Source organism: Parambassis ranga, chromosome 9 (assembly GCF_900634625.1).
Source record: "Parambassis ranga chromosome 9, fParRan2.1, whole genome shotgun sequence".
Classification (NCBI taxonomy): domain Eukaryota; kingdom Metazoa; phylum Chordata; class Actinopteri; family Ambassidae; genus Parambassis; species Parambassis ranga.
This window is the reverse complement of record NC_041030.1, coordinates 22,872,561-22,894,958: the sequence shown is the minus strand read 5'-3', so window position 1 is coordinate 22,894,958 and position 22,398 is coordinate 22,872,561. Positions and strand designations below refer to the sequence as shown.

The following is a 22,398-nucleotide window of genomic DNA, read 5'->3' as shown; positions in this document are numbered from 1 at the left end:
GTTTCAGGTGATGTAAGATTATGTGAGAACTGAACATCTGAATTCATCTGTGTGAACATAATGTTCACACAGATGAATTCAGATGTTCAGTTCTTACATAATCTTACGTTTTTATCAAACCCCTGAAAATCGCCTCATTCAGACTTTTTATTTTTCTCTTTATGAGTCTCAGATGAGTCGTTGAGGTGCATCATTTAAAAATGCTTTCAGCCGTCCAGCAGTGTTTCCGTTGTTAGAAGATATAATCAGAGACGTGAGTGCAGATATACGACCCGGCGCTGGAGTCTTTATTTCTCCTGAGGGATGTAATGATTCTAAAGGGAAGAGGTCTTCATACAGACACATGGCACCTGAGTGCTGCAGCTCCACTTTTACATCCTTGTAAGAAAAACAATAAAAATCAACTTCCTGACGGTTTTATTGCTCGTTGTGTTACTGTCTGCCTGTCAGCCTCTGCACAGCTCCTCCCAGACGAGCTCCATCCTTATTAGCACTTGGCTGCTTGCACAGAGCGTTAATGGACACAGATATTCTGATCTGGAATTAGTCTGTAAGTGAAGAGTAAGCAGAAAGAGGTGAGAGGCAAATATCATCAATGTAAATCATACACCGGATCTGCTTATCTCACACGTTTCCTCACAGGCTCGAGCTGTGCCCCCCCCTCCCGCTCAGGGCTTTAAAATGTCCTCCCTGCATCAGGAAGGCGCCCTCTGTGACCCCTGGGGAGGCGGCGTTGACACAGTTTCTCAGACAAAGGAGCGGTTGAATGGAACAGGTGAGAACAGGGCAGCTTTGGGTTTTACAGAGTGCAGAGGAGGAGGCCTGCTGTTGTTTTCTTTTCATGGGGGTGGGGTCCTGTTACACAGCACTAATGCCTTAACTGTCAGATTAGGATGACCAACCTGTGGCCCAAAGCCTCTTAAAGGGGGGGAAAGTGTGGCGGCTAGTCATGTATTTGGTCGTACCGATGGTTAACTGGGGCCATTAGTGAGGGTCCAGCGGGGTTAAAGGCCAGAGGGGAGCTGAGAGGATCCAGCATCATGCTGCTAGCAGACCAACAACCAAACACTGAACTCTCTGAGTGCGTCTGATTCAGCTTAATAAGCTATTGATCAGGTATTGACGCAGGATGTTATATTAAACCTGTCATACAGAATCACTGGGAGTCCGATCTGCATCGATTGTAGAGAGACACATTGTTATTATGATGATCTGTTGAAGGGAAGAGGTTTGATTTGTTTGCATCATTCAGGTGTGGAAACAGGCGGTCGGAATATTTCTGTTTGGCTTGTGTGTGGGTTTATGGCTGCGTCACAGGAGGCGGCCATGTTGGATGGTTTTAGCAGGTAGCAGCTGCTGTGAATGTCACCTCAGCAGTTCTTCTCTGCACTGTGGGAACCTCTCCCGGGGAGCCGAGGTCAGGCCGGGTGATAATCTGTCCAAACTGACGGCAGGACGCCTCACACCTCACTCCAACGTTGGTGCTAGCATAGACGGTGAAGTCTGCAGCATACCTGGCATGAGTTTTCATATAAGACCCCGTACCTGCTGCTGCCGTGTCTGGAACCTCCGTGCAGCAGAACCTGTTCCTCCTCCTGCAGTTTGTGGCCTTTGCTCTGCTCTGTCTCATAAAGCCACAGTCCTCGTGTGTGTCTGTCTGTATTAAGACAACATACCGCACTGACGCATGCGGTGAGAATCTCTTGATTTGTCAGCTTTTTAAGAGAGATGGGCCGCTGTAGAAAAACATGTTTATCCAGAGCTGAGGCTCTCTTTGCTCACACGCTGGAAGTCGCCCTGAACATGAGCGTCTATCAGCCAACTGCCTCAGATGTAAATGTGAGAGCTGAAGAAGGCTTTGTAGCTCTGCGGTATATGGAAATGCAGCCAGATGATGAATTATTCATGGTTCTGCTCCAAACTGAGAAGTTTGAAAGAAAAAACTGACAAAGTGCGGGGATTTCTTTCTCTCTAGTCGTATTGTATGGCGCTTTGATTGCGACTCCTGTCGTCTTTAATTTCAAAGCTTTTAAAGTCTCCTTCTGACGCTCGGCGGAGATCGACTGATCCTCCTGAAGATCCACGTGCACGGTTACATTTGTTTCTGTGATGACTGATCCTCTGGAGGTGTTCTTTAATTACACTGTACCTGCTCAAAGTGCTGTGCTCCGATGGGAATCAAAGCACCGCAGGGCAGGAAGTTTTCTTTAAGCCTAAAGTACAGACCGGGCTCTGATGAGTCAGACATGACCCTCAGGCTGCTCCTTCTCTTGCAAATTAGCCTTAAGAGCAGCCGGAGCCTCCCTGCCCCGCAGCGCCTGACGTCGATGGGACATTAATGAGCACGGAGCTGCCCCAGGGCTCAGCCCCACACAAACACTGCACTAACAAGAGCAGAAGAAAGTTCTTTATTTTAATTCCTGCGGCGCTGAGCTGTGGCTGGAGGTAGCACGTCACCTGGCTCCCTCAGAGTGAGAAATCTCACCGTTCATTACATAACAGGTAAAAGTAGGCCAGAGGTACAGAGGGTCACATGTAAAGGACTAGCAAGGATAAAAAGTACTGAAACCTTTATGAGCCGAAACTTTTCCACCGCACTCAGCTGAAGAATCCTAACATCACCGAGCAGGCTGGGAGGTTCAGAGGATGAGGATCTGGTCTAAACGGCACACCTGGGTCAGTGTAGAGTGAACCCAGGCTAACCGCTGCCTGCTGCTTTTAATGCTGCGACACATCTTCACTCCCGCTCTGCATGTCGGGGGGAGAGCCTGTTATTACTGGCTTGGATTAAATGAGAGAAATCAAAGCACTAATGTTGAGACTGAAAGTGTAAAAACCAGAGGAAGCAGATTTTCATGCTTCCAGATCAGAAATAAGAAAAGAAGGCCGGCTAGAAAGGAGAGGGCAAGCTGTGAACCCGAACCATGGCCAAAGCTGAAGGTAGCACTTCATTGGCTTTCCTCCCCTCTCTCCAAAGCCTCATGCAGAGAGGGAAGGATTAGGCAAGTCAGCCAGGCCTGAGCCCCGTCAGGAGACCTGGATGGCTGGAGGGGGAGGGAGAGGGGGAGAGAGGGGGGAGAGAGGAGGAGAGGGGGTGTGTGTGGTAGCAGCTCAAGTCCTCAGCTGTATTTTATGTGTGTCTAAAGTCAAGTGAACGAGCCTCCACATCCGTCCTGTCCTTATCAGACCACCCTCCATCACCTGAGCTGGGCTTTCTTAACGATGCTGTTTTTCTTGTGTGTGTCTGCTGCGGCTGCTAAAAAAAGACACAAAGAGACAAAAGAAAGAGCATAATTTAATCCTGACAGCAGCACAAGACGGACTCTGTGTGAATTAAAGAAGAGATGCTACCTGATCTGTGAGGAGGAGAGGAGGAAGGACAAAAACATGGAAGAAAGAAAGACGAAGCTGGGATAAGAGAGAGATGGACAGATGGACGGAAGGACGACTGAAAGACATTAAAACAGGAAAATAGAAGAAAAGAGGAGAAATAAAGAAAGACAGTGAAACAGAAGCATGAGAGGTTTCATGTGTCGGATGATTTCTGATAATATAAAAGTCTCCCCTTCTGATGGAGGGCTGAGCAGACGCCTCAGAAATCACTGCTGCTCCGACTCCTCCATCCCGTCTCTGCAGGCAGATCGCTGTCTGACAAGGACTCGGCTACAACTGTCAGAGCTCCTGAATAACTCCACAGTGACCTTCACAAACTACGTCAGGCTGAAACAATGGAGCGCCATTAGAGCTGTACATCAATGAGAGTGTCAGGAGGAGGGGGGGGGGCAGGGAAAATGGACGTTTTGTCGGATGGATGCAGCTTTTTCCAGCAGAGCAGTCAGAGAGGGCCTGAGGAGCATCCGCCACAATAAATCCAGCATGAGGAACAGATGAACGAAACTTTTAGGGTTATTCTAATGACGAATGGCTTCTGTTCTTATTCCTTCCTCGTTTTGTCTTTTGTCCTTAAAAAGGCTTTCAGTACTTACCGTGTGGGTCGTATGTTCTGGGCTTTGAAGCCTCTCTGCCGGGCCGTCGTCAGTGTGTGTCGTTAACTGCTGATTTTCCCCCGGATGACAGTGACAGGAGTCCGGCGCTGGTCCAAGCCCCGGGCGCTGTCTTCTCTCTGAAGAATTAGCAACTTCAGAGAAGACACGGTGGAAGAAGTGGTTCTTTCAGTTCACCTTGTACTCGGCACACTCTCAGGAGGACAAAGGGAAAAAAAAACCTGAGCGTCGCAGAGCAGAGGCCATGAATGAGGTCTTTGTGCGGGGAGTCCTCCCAGCGCTTCCAGGGAGGCCACAGCCTCCAGGAACACACTCTGTGAGCCCTCATTTGTTCCTCTGGGGGCTCCTTTAAGGAGGGACAGGCGCCTCCACCCTGCAGGCGGATTGGTGTACATTTAATTTTGATTGTTCTATTTATCTTCTGAAGGCTCTGCAGCCTGTGTGGATGCCTGGCTGATGGGAATGCAGAGCAGGTGTGTGAACAGGTGGACATGTCGTGTGTGTGTCAGTGTGCTGTGGATCGATGTGTTTGGCCTTTACAGAATCACCTGAATGCCTCCACTCGCACCATCTGCACAGCGTGCTCCTCTTTAACCCTCTCCCAGACGTGCCGCTCTGCAGCCCCGTCCTCACTGATGTAGATGAGGTGAGGGCTGCTTGGCGACGGCGCTCTGACTTTGTCCCGTGTGCTGCCAGATGGAGGAGATGTCTAACCTTCAATCATGGCAGAAGTCAAGTGGCCACCTGGAGCTGTGGGACATTTCCTCTCCTCGGGGGACAGCAGCGAGGGTGGAGGAGCCTCAGGCTGTTCTGGCAGAGTTACTCCTGGAGTTCTCATCAGGCTGAGGGGGTCACACTCAGTGCTGCTGAGGCCACAGGATATCGATCGTCTCACTGGCTGGCAGGTGCTGCTTTAAATCAATGTATTTTCAGTTATGGGCGACCCTGCAGCTACATAGCTGCTTGTTGCTGCCTCATCAGGAAATGATGTGTTTCAAACATGGAGCTCTTGACCTGTTAAAAATGCCTGCTTTAATCTCCCTGCAGAGGTGCACTGCAGCCTGCTCAGCCTGTGATTGGCTGGAATCAGGGCCCCTCCATCTCAGTGCCTCTGCCTGGAGGCGGTGGACCCTGAGGCCCGGGGGCCGTGGCGCACTCACCTGTCAGGTGGCCTCTGCTGTGCAGATGATTTGTGCCGTCACGCTCGGCTGCTTCCTCCCTCATGGAGAGGTCGCTGATGCTGTTTCTGCCACCTCTGCTGTTGGCAGAGAGAATGTAAGCGGTGATGAGAGACAACAGGTGGACGTCCAGCTCATCATCCACTGTCTGACCACAGCCTCCACTTTTTACCATGTATTTAAAAAGAAGGTCATTCCCTGAAGGTCAGACATGTCAGACAGGAGTCAACTCTGCCTCCTCTGCCTCAGTGATTAATAATGAAGGAGGAGAGGGACGAGGAAGAGGAGAAACGATGACCGACATGTTGCTCTGACTGCACACAGTCCCTCCTGAGCTCCCTCCATCAGCATTTAAAGAGTCTGTCTTCCCTCAGGTGGAAGTTACTCAGGTCCACTCACTGCTGTGCTCGTTGATCACCTGTGGGCAGTGATGAGGTCACACACTTAATTCATTTTACATTTGTGTAGGACGAGGAGGAGCCGGGGTCAGGAGTCTCCTGAGCAGGAGCTACAGAGCTTTATTGACATCAATACAGCGTTACCTTGTTAGATTTGGGATGTGATTACAGACGTGTCTGCTCAGCAGCTAATGTTCTAACAGCAAGGCTTCAGTTCAGAGTATGGAATGATGGCAGGAAGAGAGTGCTGCTGTGCATGAGCTCAAGCCAAGAGAAAAAGGCAGATGAAGCTGGACTGCTGCTGAAGAAGAGCAGCAGAGAGAGGAAGAGGAGAGCTGGAGGTGAATGAGTAAAAAAAGTCAAACAGAGCCGCACTGCTGGCTGTCAGAGGAACCATCCTTCCTGTCAGCCTGCACGCTTCACGCACCTTCAGTCACCGCATCACACCTTCCTCCTCAGTGGAACGTGGAATCTTTGTGAATGTGCATCTAAAGGCCCAGTTTCAACTCAGCAGAAGTTGAAAGAGATGCTCAGAGCTCCCGATGTGAGGCTTTCATGAAAGAGAGACAAATCTCAGCCTGTCAGCATGAGTACAGCGGCGCCCGGCAGGGGTCGAGGGCTGGGACTGCTCCTGGAGCTGCAGAGCTGCTGAGGCTGTGAGAAACGATGTGTTGGATGATGATGATGGATCTGACTTGGTCAGAGCGTTTTTTGTGGGTCAGAGGTGAAGTTCTGTTTAAAGCGGTCCACTTTGTGCCGGCAGCACACAAAACAAATCACCGTGCGGTCCAGGCCTGGAGACAAACGAGCGGTCTTCAGCAGGTGCTGCATGGCAGCGGCTGAATGATGATTTATCCAGAAGTCAGGAGCTGGAATCTGGAGATCAATTTCCTGCAGAGGCAGCAGGCTGGGTGGAGACGTGAGCAGAATCAGCTCCGATAGAGGATGTATGAAAGATTGATCAGAAACATGGAGACTTTTTGGAGAGTCTGAGTTCGCATCGGTGTGAGGAAGGTGTTGTTTCTGTGGCAGCTCCTCTGCGATGGGACTGCTAATGAAGGGGTGCTGTGAGGACAGCAGGTCCAGCCCCAGACTCAGACAAATGGCCTCACTGTCTGAGAAGCAGACAAAGGAGAAGCTGTCAAACACAAACCTCGTGCTGAGGCAGGACAGCACTCGCTGTGAGACGATCCTGCCTCATCCTGAGGGGATGAATGTCTGTGATGGCCGCAGGGTGGCTGATGGATATCAGGCTTACATGGCTGTAAGTTCAACTTTAAGCATGTGTTAGGACTGTTCTGCAGCAGTGTAGGATGAGTGACCAAACTTATTAAGTCTGAATGTTGATGAGCTGACCTGAGGTCCACTTTGATCTGTGGTACCAGCGCTGACCTGTGACCCCTTCCCTGTGTTCTCCAGCTGTTTTTAATGTGTAGGATTCTTCATTGATGGGAGTGTGTGGGAGTGTTTCCATGCTTTCTGCATGCAGAGCAGTCTGATATGAGTTCAGGTTGTTTCTTTGTGCTGGAGCTGACTGTGTCTTATTGATTTTCTGAGAGTCTGAAGGAGCAGGGAGCACCATGACTCTAACTCTGCCAACTGTTTACATATTTCACATAACTCGTGCTGCTGCTCTTCTGCTCTCCACACGCCTCGCCGGGGGCAAAATGTCCAATAGCTGCTCTGTCAGTCGGCATCTGCTCGATAAGAGCAGAAATTACAGCCTGCTGCCGGGCTGCCTTCTGAGTGAGCCTCCAGTGCTCTGACAGGCTGAGGACAGAGCCGCCTCTCCACCTCCAAACCCTCATCTGTGTGCTGACAGATCAGCAGCTGCCTCTCAGAATGGTTCTTTGCTCTGTTTAAATAATTCAATCCATGCTTTTGGTGTTGGCCTGCAGCTGTGTGCTGGAAGAGGACAGACAACACTGAGGGTGGAGCTCTCCTCGGAGGCTCTCCTGCTCTTTCAGAGGTCGCCGCTGCAGCCTGTGTATGGAGGATGGATGTTGTGATCCCTCGGTGACGGACATGTCCCCTGATGCTGGTCCCTGCAGTGCAGGCTAATGCCAGTTTTCACCACAGGGTTTGTTGTCTCCCTGCCGTCCTCACTGTGGCATTTTGAGCATGCGAGTCTGCTGTGAGATCCACCAATCAGAGCGGGGCTGCTGCTGCTGGGAAATTATGCCGGGATTACTGAGCAGAGACGATGAAACATTAAACTATCAGCAGCATCTTTACTGATGACCCGGCGCAGGGTCTCGGGGAGCAGGAATGTCTGCAGGCATTTGCTGCTGCGTGGAGGATGAAATGACAAGGTGAGGAAGCCATGTTTGATTCATGTTGTTGCCTCCAGACGCCTTGCGGGCCACTTCTGGTTTGTGCTCTACAGATGTTTCCTTCAGTGTTACACTTCTAAATTCATGAGGCTCCGTCTGCAAAACAGAGTGCAGAGGCAGAGCCAGTTTCTCTTCATCTGCCGAAGACTGAGGGGAGAGTCTGAATGGTCTTCATCAGAATGAGAAGAGGAGCAGAAGCCCCTTTAACAGCAGTCGTTACCCTCAAATGATGCTGCCATTACTTTAATACACTGTTTTAATACACTCCAAACAGCTCCATCAGATGTTCTGGAGGGACATTTTACCCGTCATAAAGACCGGCTCCTTTCTGAGCTGCACTTCAGTTAACAGCAGCCTGTAAACTGTCAGTTACACTTCAGAGAACCGGATGAAAGCCTGACGGCTGACATCCTGCAGAAAGGTAGAAAGACTGACTGACTTCAAAACATCAGACTCAAATATTTTATGGGTTTTCATTTTACCTTTACATATTTATCAGCTTTTATTCAATGCAACTTTAAAAAAGAGGATTAACATTCAGGCATCACAAAAACCACCAGACTGCCAGAGGAGGAGGAGGAGGAGAGCAGAGGTTTAAGTGCAGTGGAAGGAGATGGAAGCTCACTGCTGTGTGAGGAGACGAGCTGCTCTCTGCTGAGGGAGCGTTAAAGCTTTTTATAGACGGAGCGGCGCCCAGCTCGAAGCACTTTGTAGGTTGTTCCAACATCAGAAAACTACACATGAGAACAGGCAGGGTGGCGGCGTGCGCAGGGACGGCGGCGTGCGCTGGGACGGTGGCGGCAGACGTCTTTCCCAGCAACGTCCCAGCAATCAGCGTTAGGAGCCTCAGCATCAGATCACAGGACAGGTTCCATCATCCTCACGTCATGCTGCAGAGGTTAGACGACACAACAGTCAGTGGGCTGCAGGTCATTTCACAGCGGAGTCTGGGTGGCGTGTAGTCAACAGGGTTCATCATCATCAGTTGTAACCATGGTAACCAAGTACATCAGTGTGCAGGTTGAATATTTCAGCCCTTTAAAACCAACATGGCTGCTGCAATGACTTTTTCTGACGCTCCACAGCTGTGGCGTGCTCGTCGTCACAGCTGTTTAATTATTGTCTTTGTTCTGAGCGTCTTCCTCTGTGGCAGGAGGACCTTTGAGCTCAGACGGATAAACCCAGCACGGCGCTGAGGCAGCTTCTGTTGTGAGGCCACTAACAGTCGGCTGCTGCTGTAATGTGAGCCACACCAGCAGCAGCCGTGATTGTCTGTCCGTCTGTCTGCTGAGCGGCGTCAGGAACGTTCGACTCCCCGTCGCTGCCGTTAGTCCAGTTTTTTGGGTGGGTCTTCACACATACGGGTCACATCCACACGTCCACGTCCACTCAGCGCCTGGAGGCTTTATCTAGCCCTCATATTCAATTACAAAGCCAAAGTTAAAATAGCTGCCATGTTTTCCTCGTGGCGCCCGGCTGCAGCTGGTGCCACCAAAATAATCTGGGTCGGAGGCAGAGGGACCGTGTGTGGCGCCCTCACTACGCCTCACACGCTTTACTAAATATGGACGCCGCTGCCATAGAGTCACACAAACACCTGCGCGTGGCCAGCAGCAGCCGCTCCAAGAGCTAACCGAGTTAGCACACACAAGTTTATAGAGCACAGGAGATGAGGGGGCACAGCAGAATCCTGGTCCACCCTCCGTCAGGACGGGTATCAGTGTCTTCCAAAGCAGCTCTCTGATTGGTCCTTGACATAAATAAGATGCTAACAATAACACGTGACAGTGAAGCGTGTGGTTGAACAGTCACTCTTCGTTTAAGCTGATCTGGAGCTGAGCTGCAGAGCGTGACGTTAAATCATGTTCTACATCATGGGATAAAATGCAGCTGCTGCTCAGAATACCCAGAATCCCCTGACATGTGCAGGTAAAGACCGATGCAGACAGCTCACTGAGCCCGCGCTCTGATCGGGGATTCTCTTTGTTGCTGTGGAGTTGCATGTTTGTTTCGTGGACTGGCTGCTTCCCCTCGAGCTGCAGAGCTGACAAAGCCCATGAATCCTTCATGATGTTCTCCATCAGCATGATGAAGCTGGAGTGCATCAAGTCAGAGCCCAGGCTGACAGGAGGCTGTGGCACAGTGTTTACTTTTTAATACAGGGAGGACAGTTCATTGTTTTACTGCTCCGTCTGCTCTCTCTCATTGAACTTGAAGCTTTGTTCCAGCAGCTTCTGCACTAATCCTTCAAATGAAGGAACTTAAAGCATTAACTCATTGCAGCAGTCGGAGTGTTGGCGTGTGTGTGTGAACATGGAGGGCGGCTGTCTGTCTGTGTCCTGGCTCAATGCTGGGTTTCTTCATCAGAACTCCTTCAAATATTATTCTTTAAGGACTCTGGAGCCCTGCAGGTCTTAAAGCTCGTACACTTCATCCACACAGCTAATTCACCCTGTGGTCCTGATGCTGGGCTTACTTGGCAGGTGATGAGACAGAATGAGTGTCTGAGGGCTTCTGATTGGAGGAGATGACCTTTAGACTTAAAGGTGATTGGACGGCTGAGGCCACTCCATTTCCCATACAAGCCTTTTGGGGCTGAGGTGCAGGAAATCCTCCTGTCAGTCTTTGTAGAGACTTATCTGCTTCAGCCAGGAGTGCTGCGGGTTGCACACACACACACACACCTCCTGTGTGCGTGTGTGTGTGTTATCAGCAGTTGGATTTATCTGTAACAGGAAGACGTTCAGTCGGTGTCTGTTCCAGCTGCTCCAGGGATGTTGGTGTGTTGAGCCGCTGCAGACTCAGATATCAGATGAATCCAGTGTTTACTGATAGTATTTATGCTCCTGAGCTGTTTGTCTGACTTTGTGTTGCCTCGGAGCTGAGCTGTGGGGACTTCAGCCTCTTGGTTGTCCAGGTGATGAAGACTCTGCATGAGGCTGAGTTATTCTAACAGTGTTTGGACTGTGTTGTTGTTTTGACAGAAAATAAATGATTTGACTGTTGAAAGTACTCAGATTACTTTATCCTCAGACCGTGACACACAGACCAGCTGTCCCCGCCCTGCGGTCCTCCTCCTTCATGTCTGACTCCTGTGCTCGGCCAGTCTTTGTATGGGCATGTGCAGACGCTGTGTTTGCAGCTGGCGCTGTGGCTGCTCTGATGTTTCTCCTGTTTATATGTGAGCTGCTGCACCCTCACACTCCCCCTGAACATCCAGACAGGCGGGTGAATCTGTGACTGTGTGAGTGGCTGTTACTGAAGTCAGAGCCAGCAGCCTGAGTCTGTGAGACGGCGACCATCTCGTCCTTCATCTTCACACCTGTGTTCTGTCCTGCGTGTGAAGTTCCTCCCTCTCTCAGACACACCTCCCCTGAGTGCAGCTTCATGATGTCCTCTGGGTTTTACAGAAATGTAGAACCCATCTGGACCTTCCCCTCTCGTGCTGCCTCCCTCCCACGCCCCACCACGGCTGGTAATGGTGCAGAAATGACGGCGCTGCTCCACCAGTCATGTCTCATCTTTGTTGTAATTGCAGCTGTCAGATCTGTTTCACGAAGTCTTCTGCCAAATAATTACCCCGCCGCTGTGCTGGCTGCGGGGGAGAGGGAGCACGGTGCACTGCTTGTTGGCTCTCGTCCCTCAGCCAAGTCCTTCAGCACGGCGCAGACTGTTGGCCGGCTTCCCTCCATCATGACCTCTGGAGTACAACGTCTGAGACTGAAGCTGAAACAAACACTCCCAGCCTGTGGTGTCATCACACATCCATACATCTCCTGTCACTGCATCCTGACAGGTGGAGGCGCTGCAGCGCGTCTGTATGGCCTGTTCTATTGGCCTCATGTTTAATCTGTGAGGACAGGACGAGCTTCAGAGGCGCAAACATAAAAGGACTTGAAAGCAGGATTCTTCTGTGATTCTGCTGCAAACACTGATTCAGAGAACCCACAGAGGACAGAGGGCAGTTACAACTTTAAAAGACCTACCAGAAAATAAGACGCATGCAGGAACAGAAAGGAGACAAAGGAGTGAGGGCAGACGCTCTCTGTCTGAAATCGCTGCTCTTCCAGTCAATTCTAACAGTTTTCTGCCATCACTGCGGCACGTTGCCTCCTCGTTTGAAGGGTCTGTGGCATTTAGATAAAAGGAGAGAGGGAGATCAGATCAGATGAACTTTATTGATCCCTGAGAGGAAGAGGAGTCATCACAACAGGAAGCTTCAGGAGCCCAGAGCAGCTGAGCCTGATGGGTAATGTGCAGAATAATCCATGCAGTCCACAGAAACACAGACAGACTCTGCTGCTGTGTTTGTAGGGAGACTGTCCTGCTCCACAGCAGAGCTCGGGGTTGTTGAATCGTTGTTTGGTTGGACTGCTGGAGTCTGGAGCTGGTGGATGGAGGTGAAGTGACACCACCACAGCCGGAGCTGGTTAAAGACGTACTACACCTGAAATCTATCACATGTAGTCACTGTGAAGGCTTCCTAACAAAAGGAAGTGTGTGTGTCTGAGTGTGTGAGTGTGTGATGCAGCTCTGCCCTGCAGGGGGACAGATAAACCTTGTAAGTTATCATGACTGAACATTTCCAGTATTTTGCTGGCAGGAAGATTTAAAGACACACACACACACAGAGTCACACACACACACACAGAGTCACACACACAGTCACACACAGAGTCACACACACACACTCACACACACAGAGTCACACACACACACAGAGTCACACACACACACACAGTCACACACACACACACAGAGTCTCACACACAGAGTCACACACACAGTCACACACACACACACAGTCTCACACACAGAGTCACACACACACACAGAGTCTCACACACAGAGTCACACACAGTCACACACACACACTCACACACACACACTCACACACACAGAGTCACACACAGAGTCTCACACAGTCACACACACACACTCACACACACACACACAGTCTCACACACAGAGTCACACACACACACAGAGTCTCACACACACAGTCACACACACACACTCACACACACACACTCACACACACAGAGTCACACACAGAGTCTCACACAGTCACACACACACACACACACACAGAGTCTCACACACAGAGTCACACACACAGTCACACACACCCACACACACAGTCTCACACACACACACAGAGTCACACACACACTCACACACACACAGTCACACACACACACTCACACACACAGTCACACACACTCACACATACACAGTCACACACAGTCACACACTCACACACACAGAGTCACACACACACACACACACTCACACACACAGAGTCACACACAGAGTCTCACACAGTCACACACACAGTCACACACACAGTCCAGGGCCAGCCGGAGCTCCTCCAGCGCACAGTGTGCTGCATGTAACATCACTTCTTGCTGTGTAGAAATTGCAGAATCATCTTGTCAGTGGTGGCAGGGGGTGTTTGGAGTGTGTGTGTGTGTGTCTGTGTGTGTGTGTGTGTGAAAGTCAGGGGGTGTGTTTGGGATTCTGCAGTGCGCTCTGAGTGTTCCCAAAAAATAAAGAGACCAAAAGGAAGATGCTGCCTGAGTCTGAGCTGCGGAGCACAAAACCCAATTACAGAGGAAGATTGGATTATACACACACACACACACACACACACACACACAAATCAGTACACACTTTGGCCAATTTAGCTCCTTTAACAGCATACCTGTTTCACATATCCTAATGAAGACAGAGGAAGAACCTGTGTCTGTGTGTTAAACCTTCACAGCTACTAAAACACACACACACACACACACGCTTTGTGGTGTGAACAGTGGATGTGTGGTGATGCTGTGTGTCAGTGTTGCACATGTGGTTAATCGTGTGTGTAATTTGATGATGGTAATGCAGCGTCTCTTCTCTGTTAAAGTCAGGATGGCTCTCACGCGGTCAGGTGTGTAACATGTTCTGCCTTCAGCCTCACACCGTTCATTACACCACATGTCAGCAGATGTGTGTAAGTGTGCCGCTAAACACACACAGTTCCAGTGCAGGCTGCAGACAGTTGAAGTATTATTTGTCAACAACAAATTGTTGTTCATTGTTGGACTCTAAGCTGGCTGCAGGTGTGAGCGTCTCTCTGCGCTGGCCTCCAGTGACCCTGTGCCACAGGACAGAGTGGGTACAGAACACAGGTGGATGTTCTCCTTGTAGAGACGTCTGTGGTGAAATCCTAAACACACCAGAACCACCATGTTCAGTGTTTAAGGAACAGAGGAAGCTCGGGTAGAGATGACTTATTAACGCTGCCTTCATGATAACACACTGTGTTAAAGTGTGAGTGGGTCCATTCATGGGAAGTGAGAGGTGGTAATGTAACAGAAGGAATCAAAGAGTTCAGGGTGCTTTCATCTCTGTGCTGACCCAGAGAGAGCTGCTCCTAACTCTGCTCCACATCCTTCATGCTCTGTACACACACAGACAGACACACACACACACACACACACACACACACACACACACACACACACAGACACACACACACAGGCAGCGGCATGCCTTCTTTCCTGTGTCCAGTTACTTCTGGATACTAAAGTTGTCAGAGAGCTGTAACTTTAGTAATGTATACACCCTCCTCTGTGTGTGTGTGTGTGTGTGTGTGTGTGTGTGTGTGTGTGTGTGTGTGTGTGTCTAGTCACTCTACATGCATAAATAGCCACCTGCAGACTTCCTGTGCCGTCCTTTATGAGCTTTAGATTTAGTTTTTATCATCGCTGCTCGGTGAACTCTCTGCATCATATTTCTCGGAGCAGACTGAAGGTTTTACCTGCATGCAGATCACAAACCCTCTCTGCACCTTTACACACTGGAAGGAAGGTTTTTACAAGCTGCCAGGACCGTCAGGAGGCAAACTGTTGGCTACCTCACAGAAGGAAGGAAACAGCTCTTTAAACTGCACTTACACAGTGTATGAGCCAGCCTGGTCCAACACACTGTAAAACATGTAATGAAGGAGGGAGATGACGGTGTGTGTGTTGTCAGGACGTACTTCAGCTCAGTTCATGGAACAGTGACGGTGCATCACTGATCAGGAGCAGAACAGACCTGTGCTGCATAAATAACACTGCTGCACATTCTTTATCTGACGTTTATTCACTGAAATTCAGTGAAATCAAATGAACATGAATGTTTTCTGCAGCATTCAGGCACAAGGAGGCGATGTTTATAATGTTGCAGGATGCTCTTGAGGTTTGTGAGACCCCCGTCTCTGGGCCTGACACATGCAGCCAGTGTGGAAGTGCAGTTCCTTAAAATGGCCACTAGAGGCTGGCTCCAAAAAAGTGCAGCAGGAATGAACTCTAAAACCAGGAAACCTGTTAGCATGTTAGCACTTCCTGTCCCCTCAGTGTATTGAATGTTAGCATGTTAGCATGTTAGCACTTCCTGTCCCCTCAGTGTGTGTTCTGAATGTTAGCATGTTAGCATGTTAGCACAGGAGCTCAGCAGGTTTTTAAAACCAGGCAGACCCAACAAAGTTCACACTAGCAGCTCCACTGGCAATAAAGATTAAGGGCAGGTGTGTGTGTGAATGATATTCTCCGCCAGTTGAACATTAGCTCTGTCTAACTGCTGGGTCGTGCACACAAATCGCTGAGTCCTATAAAATGTTAATACCATTTTGTTTGTGGGTCGTTGGTTTGGTGTGCATGTCTGACTGAGTGCCTGTGAGCAGTGCTGCAGCAGGACGTCCTCTGGCCTCTGCCCTTTGCCTCTGCCTGCTGGGTGTGAGGTTTCTTCATGCTTCCAGCTGCTCCTTCTGCAGACAGGATTGCAGTGGTGTTGCTCTGACAGTCTGCCGCTCCGCTCACTGCTGCCCCAAATTAAAATTCAGTTACAGATTCATAAGCTACCAGCATGAGATGTGAGGCGTCAAAATGGGTCAGAAATCACTTGTTCATGTTGAACTTGAGCTGTGTTTCCTGCGTTCCTCTGAGGTGGGAACAGACTGGGGAACCTGCTCAGCCTCCAGCCCGGCTGACCCTGCAGCTGATGATGTGTACATGGACGTGAGGGTCAGGGCGGATCTGCAGGACCTGCTCTGTGTGCATCTCCCTCCTCACGGCCTGGAGCATAAAACAAAAGGAGGCTTAAAGGCCCGGCTCTACAGCGATGAATTATTAACCCTTTGTTTTGCTGGTCTTAAAAGCTGTTGTTGTTCCCGCTGAGCTGCAGGCGTTTGTGTTGGAGGTGAATCAGGGAGATGCTGCGGGGTGTGTGTGTGTGAGCACCGGCCGAACACTGACGCCTGGCAGCAGCAGAACAGGAACAAATGGGATGAATTTGTCGAACAGGTTTGAAGTGATGCAGCGTGGCTTCAGCACAAAGTCTCTGTGAATGAATGTAAATGAGTTTTGTCAGATGTGAGGAACCTGGATAATGAATGAGCCCTACAATGAAAGGAGCCAACCTCAGACTGAAGCAGGCAGCAGGCAGCATGAAGGCTGCAGGCCTGAGAGGAGGTACAGTATGTACACCTGTTCACCTGCATGTCCTTGTCTCTAAGATTAGTTTGACTCACAAAAAGTCTCTAAACTCTAAAGTGCACTGTTTGGCTGGACATGGATTTTTTTTACTAAAGGGAGACAGAGGAGCTCAATAACAGAGAGCCTGTTCACACTGGGGGAATCAGTCCAGCTAGTGCGGGATTCGGGCCGTATCTGGATATATATGTATCCAGCTTGATTTCATTCCACCTCTCGGAGGTGGATCTAGCTGGATTGGCTCGCCAATGCAGCTAGTGACGTGATACTTCCGGTTGACGGGGACAGTGCCCGAGTCGCGTACAAACGCTGTATGTAAACAAACGTCGAACTACGACAGCTTTGCCCCGAGTTTACTTTCCACAGGGCTACAAAGGAATAAACTGCTTTTAGAACCGGAAAAAACTAAAGAACGAGCGACACGGGACAAAAAAAAACGCACACATGTGGACCACCGTGGCCTGAACGGACTCTGTATATTACGCCACCTAGTGGCGCCACCTAGTGGTTTGGAGGACAACAAACAAGCCGCGTTAAACTGGATTGACCGCGGACACGTGTGTGATAGCCAGATTTGAAAATAGGTCTGAATGTACCCAGCTTAAAGGCGATCTGGATTCAATCCTACTCTAGCTGGACTGACTTCCTCCAGTGTGAACGGGGCCTGAACCCTCCTCTGACATTGTGTATGGTGTATGTGGGATTCTATGCCCTGGTGGCTGGTTTCTCAGGATTCCTCCGCTCATCTCGGAGGTTAGAAAATATTAACCAGCGAGCTGTGAGTGTGCATTTCTATCCCTGACCCTGTGAAATGGGTCAGCGGCTGCTCCTGCAGGCTGGATACGCACCGAACGGCCCCAAAGTTATTTTAGTCCGCAGCGGGCCTTCACACACTGCTGTGTAGATTCTTACCAAGCTTTTGTTTTTGTGTTGTGCGGCCCTGGTCCTGGTGCACCCTGCCTCTTTCAGGCCATCTGTCTGATGATCCAGAACCCTCCATTACACGCTGGATGCTGGCAGCAGCCGCGGCAGGCCGAGGGCAGACAGCTGGATTTATGGGCGCTGGAGGCTGATGATCAGCCCGTCATTTGTCATGTCTTAGCAGCAGGTCCTCTAATTGGACTGAAGGCAAGGGGGAGAAGCTGAATCAATGAACTAAATCACAACTTTTAGACCCCCCCCCACATGAATATGTGCAGCTATTAGCATACCAGTGCTAGCCCCGTGGCTCCTGCTCCATGTGCAGGTTCATCAGTGGCCTGCGCTGCTGGTCAGATGATGGATAACAGCCTGGAGGTTCCTGATTAGACCGTCCGGCAGAGCCGTCCCTCTGAATGTTGGCCAGAGCGTGGGTTAAATCAGGCTTTTTGGCAGCGGCTGCGACAGCTTCGGGTCTCTGTCGGCTGGCCAGCGCCGTAGCTCTGCTCGTTTTCACAGCTTGCCTAATAAGAAATTAGCATATAATGAGTGGGCCGGCGCCGGAGGAAGTTGTAGAGTGAAGCAATTAAACTGCAGCAAATGAATGCATCTGAATTCATTTACTCGACTAAACAGGAGGGACACAGCTGCTGGCCTCTGAGGAGGAGGAGGAGGAGGAGGATGTCAGATGTCCAGGTCCTGGGAGTATGGACCCCTTTTCATGTTGTGCTGTGAACACAGACAGACAGTTGTGTTGTCAGTAGATATTGATCTGGTACCTAACACCCTGTGACATCACTGAGGGCTGACCTGGTGCGGTGATCCCAGGAGGAGCTATGTGTTCGCAGCCTGCTGTAACCATCAGACATCAGCTTCATCAGCTTCATCAGCTCCTGCAGCCGATGTTCTGCTGCCTCTCTTCACACTAACGGCTCCACAGCTGAGGCGTGTTCATGTTGGACTCTGCCTTTTGTTCTCTATTGGATTTTAATTGAATCTGCTGCAGACCGCTGTAAGTGCAGCACAGTGGATCTGGGGAGGACTGGCTGTTTGAGGTTCAGTCAGGGAGCTTCCCCCTGTGCCCACAGCCCTCTGTGTCTGCTGCTGAACAGACTGATGGAGGTCAGAGCGCCACTTCTTTCTCCTCACTCAACTTTCCATTTAACTGATGAGAGCACACGCTCCCCTGTGTCCATGCTAACCAGTCAGCATGCGGGATGCTGCCAGAGGGGCTGGAAAGGAAGCTGGAGGGTTTTAGTGTAGGAAGGTATTCCTGTCAGGCAGACGAGTCATCAGAGTCACCTCCACAGCAAGGAACAGTCATTGGCATCGCTGTGGATAAACATCTGTGTAGTTTTTGCTCTCTTCTCCGTCACATGGTAACACCATGGTAACCACTGCATGAACTCCACCCTGGGAGGTGTGCTGTGACTTCTGAATGTGTTGTTTTGCGGTTGTATGTGGTGTTCAGGATGGATTCTGACCCGTCACAGTCGGCCTCTGCAGCCTCTGCAGCGCCGTGTGTGAAAGTTATGGATCTATTTTTTCTTTATGAAATTGGAGAGCTGCAGCCACGTCGGCAGAGCCGCCTCAGTTCTAAATCAAATTCCAGGCCGATGTCTTTTCTCCGGGGGGCTGGGGGTGCAATGAGCCCTCGGCTCCTCAGACGTTTAATCAACCAGTCCCAGGTACAGGTCCCTGTAGGGGGACCAGTCTCACTGGGAGGAGCACTCAGGCTGCCGTGTACCGCATCGCCCCCTTGACATGTCAAAGCAGCAGAGGGGGGCGGGGAGTGGGGAGGAGTCTTTGCCCCGCCAGCTGCAGGTCAGTCCCATTCTGCTCTCGATCAGGGTGCAGGTTCAGAACTGAGTGCAGCCTCCCACTGACACAGTCTCACCTACATGCTGTTAGCCGCTGTGCTAATTATACACAGCTCTATAAAGGATGAGCAGCAGCCACAGAGCCATAACAGGAAGCTCATTCCAGCCTCACACAGACTTATTATTAACCCCGACGACCCCGTTACCTAATTTAGGCCGAGGCCATCCAGATCGTTCACATGACAACAGTAAACACACACACACACACCTTATTAATAATCCACCATCATATCATCTGATGCGTCCGTCACACACACACACACAGACATCAAAGGTTGAGAATAAAAGAATAAAATTCTGCTTTTTAAACGTTCCTCTGAGACCTCTGATCACATCGCTCCTCTAATGAAAGGATGAGTCGCCTGGAGATGGACTGATCTGATCCAATCAGACCAGCTGCTGCTTTGAAGCTCGCTTCCCTCGTCAGGAAGATATGTTTGTGAAAAGAATGTCACCGCTTCAGAGCGGCAGCGGTTGTAATGCTGGAACTATAGACAGTGGCCGTATGGAGGATGCTGTCATGACGTTTGAAGCAGGCCAGGAGGGCGAGCGCTGCTCCCCCCGCTCTGTGATGCCATGGAAGCACAGCAGGGGGCCGCTCTGAGGCCACGTTCACCTGGATGATGAAGGGACACAAAAAGCCACGTTTTCTAATCAGAGTCTCTTCAGGCTGTGGTCCTGAGTATACATAACTATGGAGGACGCTTCCAGGATCATGTCCAGGTCATCTGTGTGTTCAGAGAAGCTGTTTTAAGTTGCTGTGGGAGGCTCTGACCCTCGCTGGAGCCTGCAGGCGAGTGGAGCCGGAGGGCAGCCTGTGCTGTGATTGGTCACACGGTGTCCTCATCAGGAAGGCTCCTGGTGTGATCCCACCGGGGCCTTCCTGCGTGGAGTTTGCACCGAGTGGCTTCAGAAGCTGGATGGATGGAGTCAGCCTCTAGAGGCCGAGAGGGGAACTGCAACTTTTAACACCTCACTTCACTTCACTTCATGTCTCAGACCTGGACGTTGTCTCTTGGTCCTAAATCAGACGGACGACTTGGAATGAGTGTGAGCTCAGTTAAATAAAAGAGGACACACAGGAAGTGCTGCAGCATCTGTTTCCACCTGCACTCCTCCTGAAGGTCACTCCCTCTCCTCCCTCCCGTCTCTCTCCCCTCTCTCTCCTCCCTCTCTCTCTCCCCCTCTCTCCTCCCTCCTCTCTCTCTCTCCTCCCCTCTCTCCTCCCTCCCCTCTCTCTCCTCCCTCCCTCTCCTCCCCTCTCTCCTCCCCTCCCTCTCTCCTCCCTCCCTCTCCCCTCTCTCCTCCCTCTCCTCTCTCTCCTCCTCTCTCCTCCCTCTACTCCCTCTCCTCTCTCTCCTCCCTCTCTCTCCTCCCTCCCTCTCTCTCTTCCCTCTCCTCCCTCCCCTCTCTCCTCTCCTCTCCCTCTCTCCTCCCTCTCCTCCCTCTCTCTCCTCCCTCCCTCTCTCTCTTCCCTCTCCTCCCTCCCCTCTCTCTCCTCCCTCTCCCCTCTCTCCTCCCTCTCCCCTCTCTCCTCCCTCTCTGGGCTACAGCATCAGTGCTGTGCAGAGATCGGCACATTTGCCCTCACATGAAACTAATTACACATCTGGCACATCTGTGCAGAGATGCACCCCCCCCCCCCCCCCCCCCCCCCCGCAAACTGCCAATTAAACCCATGTACACACACACACACACACACTCACACACACACATATAAATAGCTGCAGACTCAGTGCAGGGAGGAACCATGTGCAGCTCAGCCTCCCCTGATTAAACTTTGATTCCGTCTTCATGACTGTAACTGTACTCCTACATTTGGCTGCCTGTCCAGGTGTTATTAAAGTTTTAAATTACAGCCTGTAATTTGTAATTACAGCCTGTGGTGAAGTTTGTAGATCCACTGGTACACGCACGGATGCAGAGCCTCGTTAGGAAGTGTTGTGGTGTTTGCAGGCGTCACACTCTGAAGCACTGATTGGCTGAGCGTGGGTCCGACCTGTTCCAGGAGTAGCACGCTGTGACCCAGAAACACTCCCTGCTGTGATTTAAGGCTGCGTGTCACGTGATGTAAAACAACATCCTAAGGCTGTGTTTAGTGTCGCTGTGTTAATGCACATTAAATATCAAGCATCAGGACATCACCGGCGATGTGTTCACGTAGCGCTGCTCTCTGAATGTTTAATGGAGGTTGTTTTAAATTATGACCCATGGTTCATTGATATGTACAGGAATATCAGGGCGGAGCTTCCAGTCCCCCCCCCCCCCCCCCCCCACACACACACACACAGCTGCCCGTGGATATTCATGTCATGAGTGGGTTATCAATCATTCAGCTAAGCTGGATTTATGTGCTGTGAGATGATGTATCTGAGCATATGCAGGCAGCAGAATATTGATCCTGGTTTGGCTTTAAGCTAAAAGCTAAGCTAGCCACAAACAGCGGGCGGCTGCCAGGACCCAACCTTCACTTTCCTGCCTCTCTGCTCGGCCTCATCGTCTCATAGCTCACAGTGTTACATATGGAGGCTGATGAGGCTTCACAGTGTGAAGTGCTCTGGTGGTGGAGCTCACAGTCTGTAAACTACAGCAGTCAAACTTTACACAGTGCAAATGTAACGTCTGCTCTCTGTGTTGAAAGACAAAAGATGGCAGAGGTGCAACAGTTTGTGGACACGCACAACAAACACAATAAATTCCATCTTTGTCTTTGCCCCTCGTTTAACCTGTTGCATGTGATGCAGGTGTTAATGTTAACCCAGCCCGGCTGTCAGCATGCAGATGAGGTGTGGCTGTGTTCAGGAGTAATAATGGAGCTCAGAGTAATGATGTGTTTTCCTTTGTCTCCACAGAACAACACAACATGGAGGCCGCAGGTGTGTCAGGAGTGCACCTGCCACAGCGACGTGGCCGTCTGCAGCAGCACCCGCTGCCCCAACCCACAGTGTGACTTCCAGAGGGTAAGAAGTGTGGCTCCTCTGTCTCTGTTTCACCTTCAGACCTTTAATCGTGAGCAGCTCCTACAACAATGATCAATGAACTCACAAACTATCGTGTGCTGAGGTCCAGTCCCAGCTCCACACAGCAGCTGTTATTGATGTGTTTATTCACTGGGCTCATCCCTGGAGCTCTGCTTCATCCCTGGAGCTCTGCTTCATCCCTGGAGCT

General features: G+C 50.6%; 1 protein-coding gene across 9 annotated transcripts in view; it reads left to right on the top strand.

The window, feature by feature from the left end:
- Window positions 1-22,398, top strand: part of fras1 (Fraser extracellular matrix complex subunit 1) — a 379,111-nt gene that overhangs the window by 13,607 nt on the left and 343,106 nt on the right. For all 9 annotated transcript variants that reach the window (XM_028415283.1, XM_028415290.1, XM_028415287.1 and 6 more), the window contains exon 3: window positions 22,083-22,190. In XM_028415283.1, the coding sequence (XP_028271084.1) occupies window positions 22,083-22,190 (108 nt within the window). The remainder of the gene's footprint in view (window positions 1-22,082; window positions 22,191-22,398) is intronic.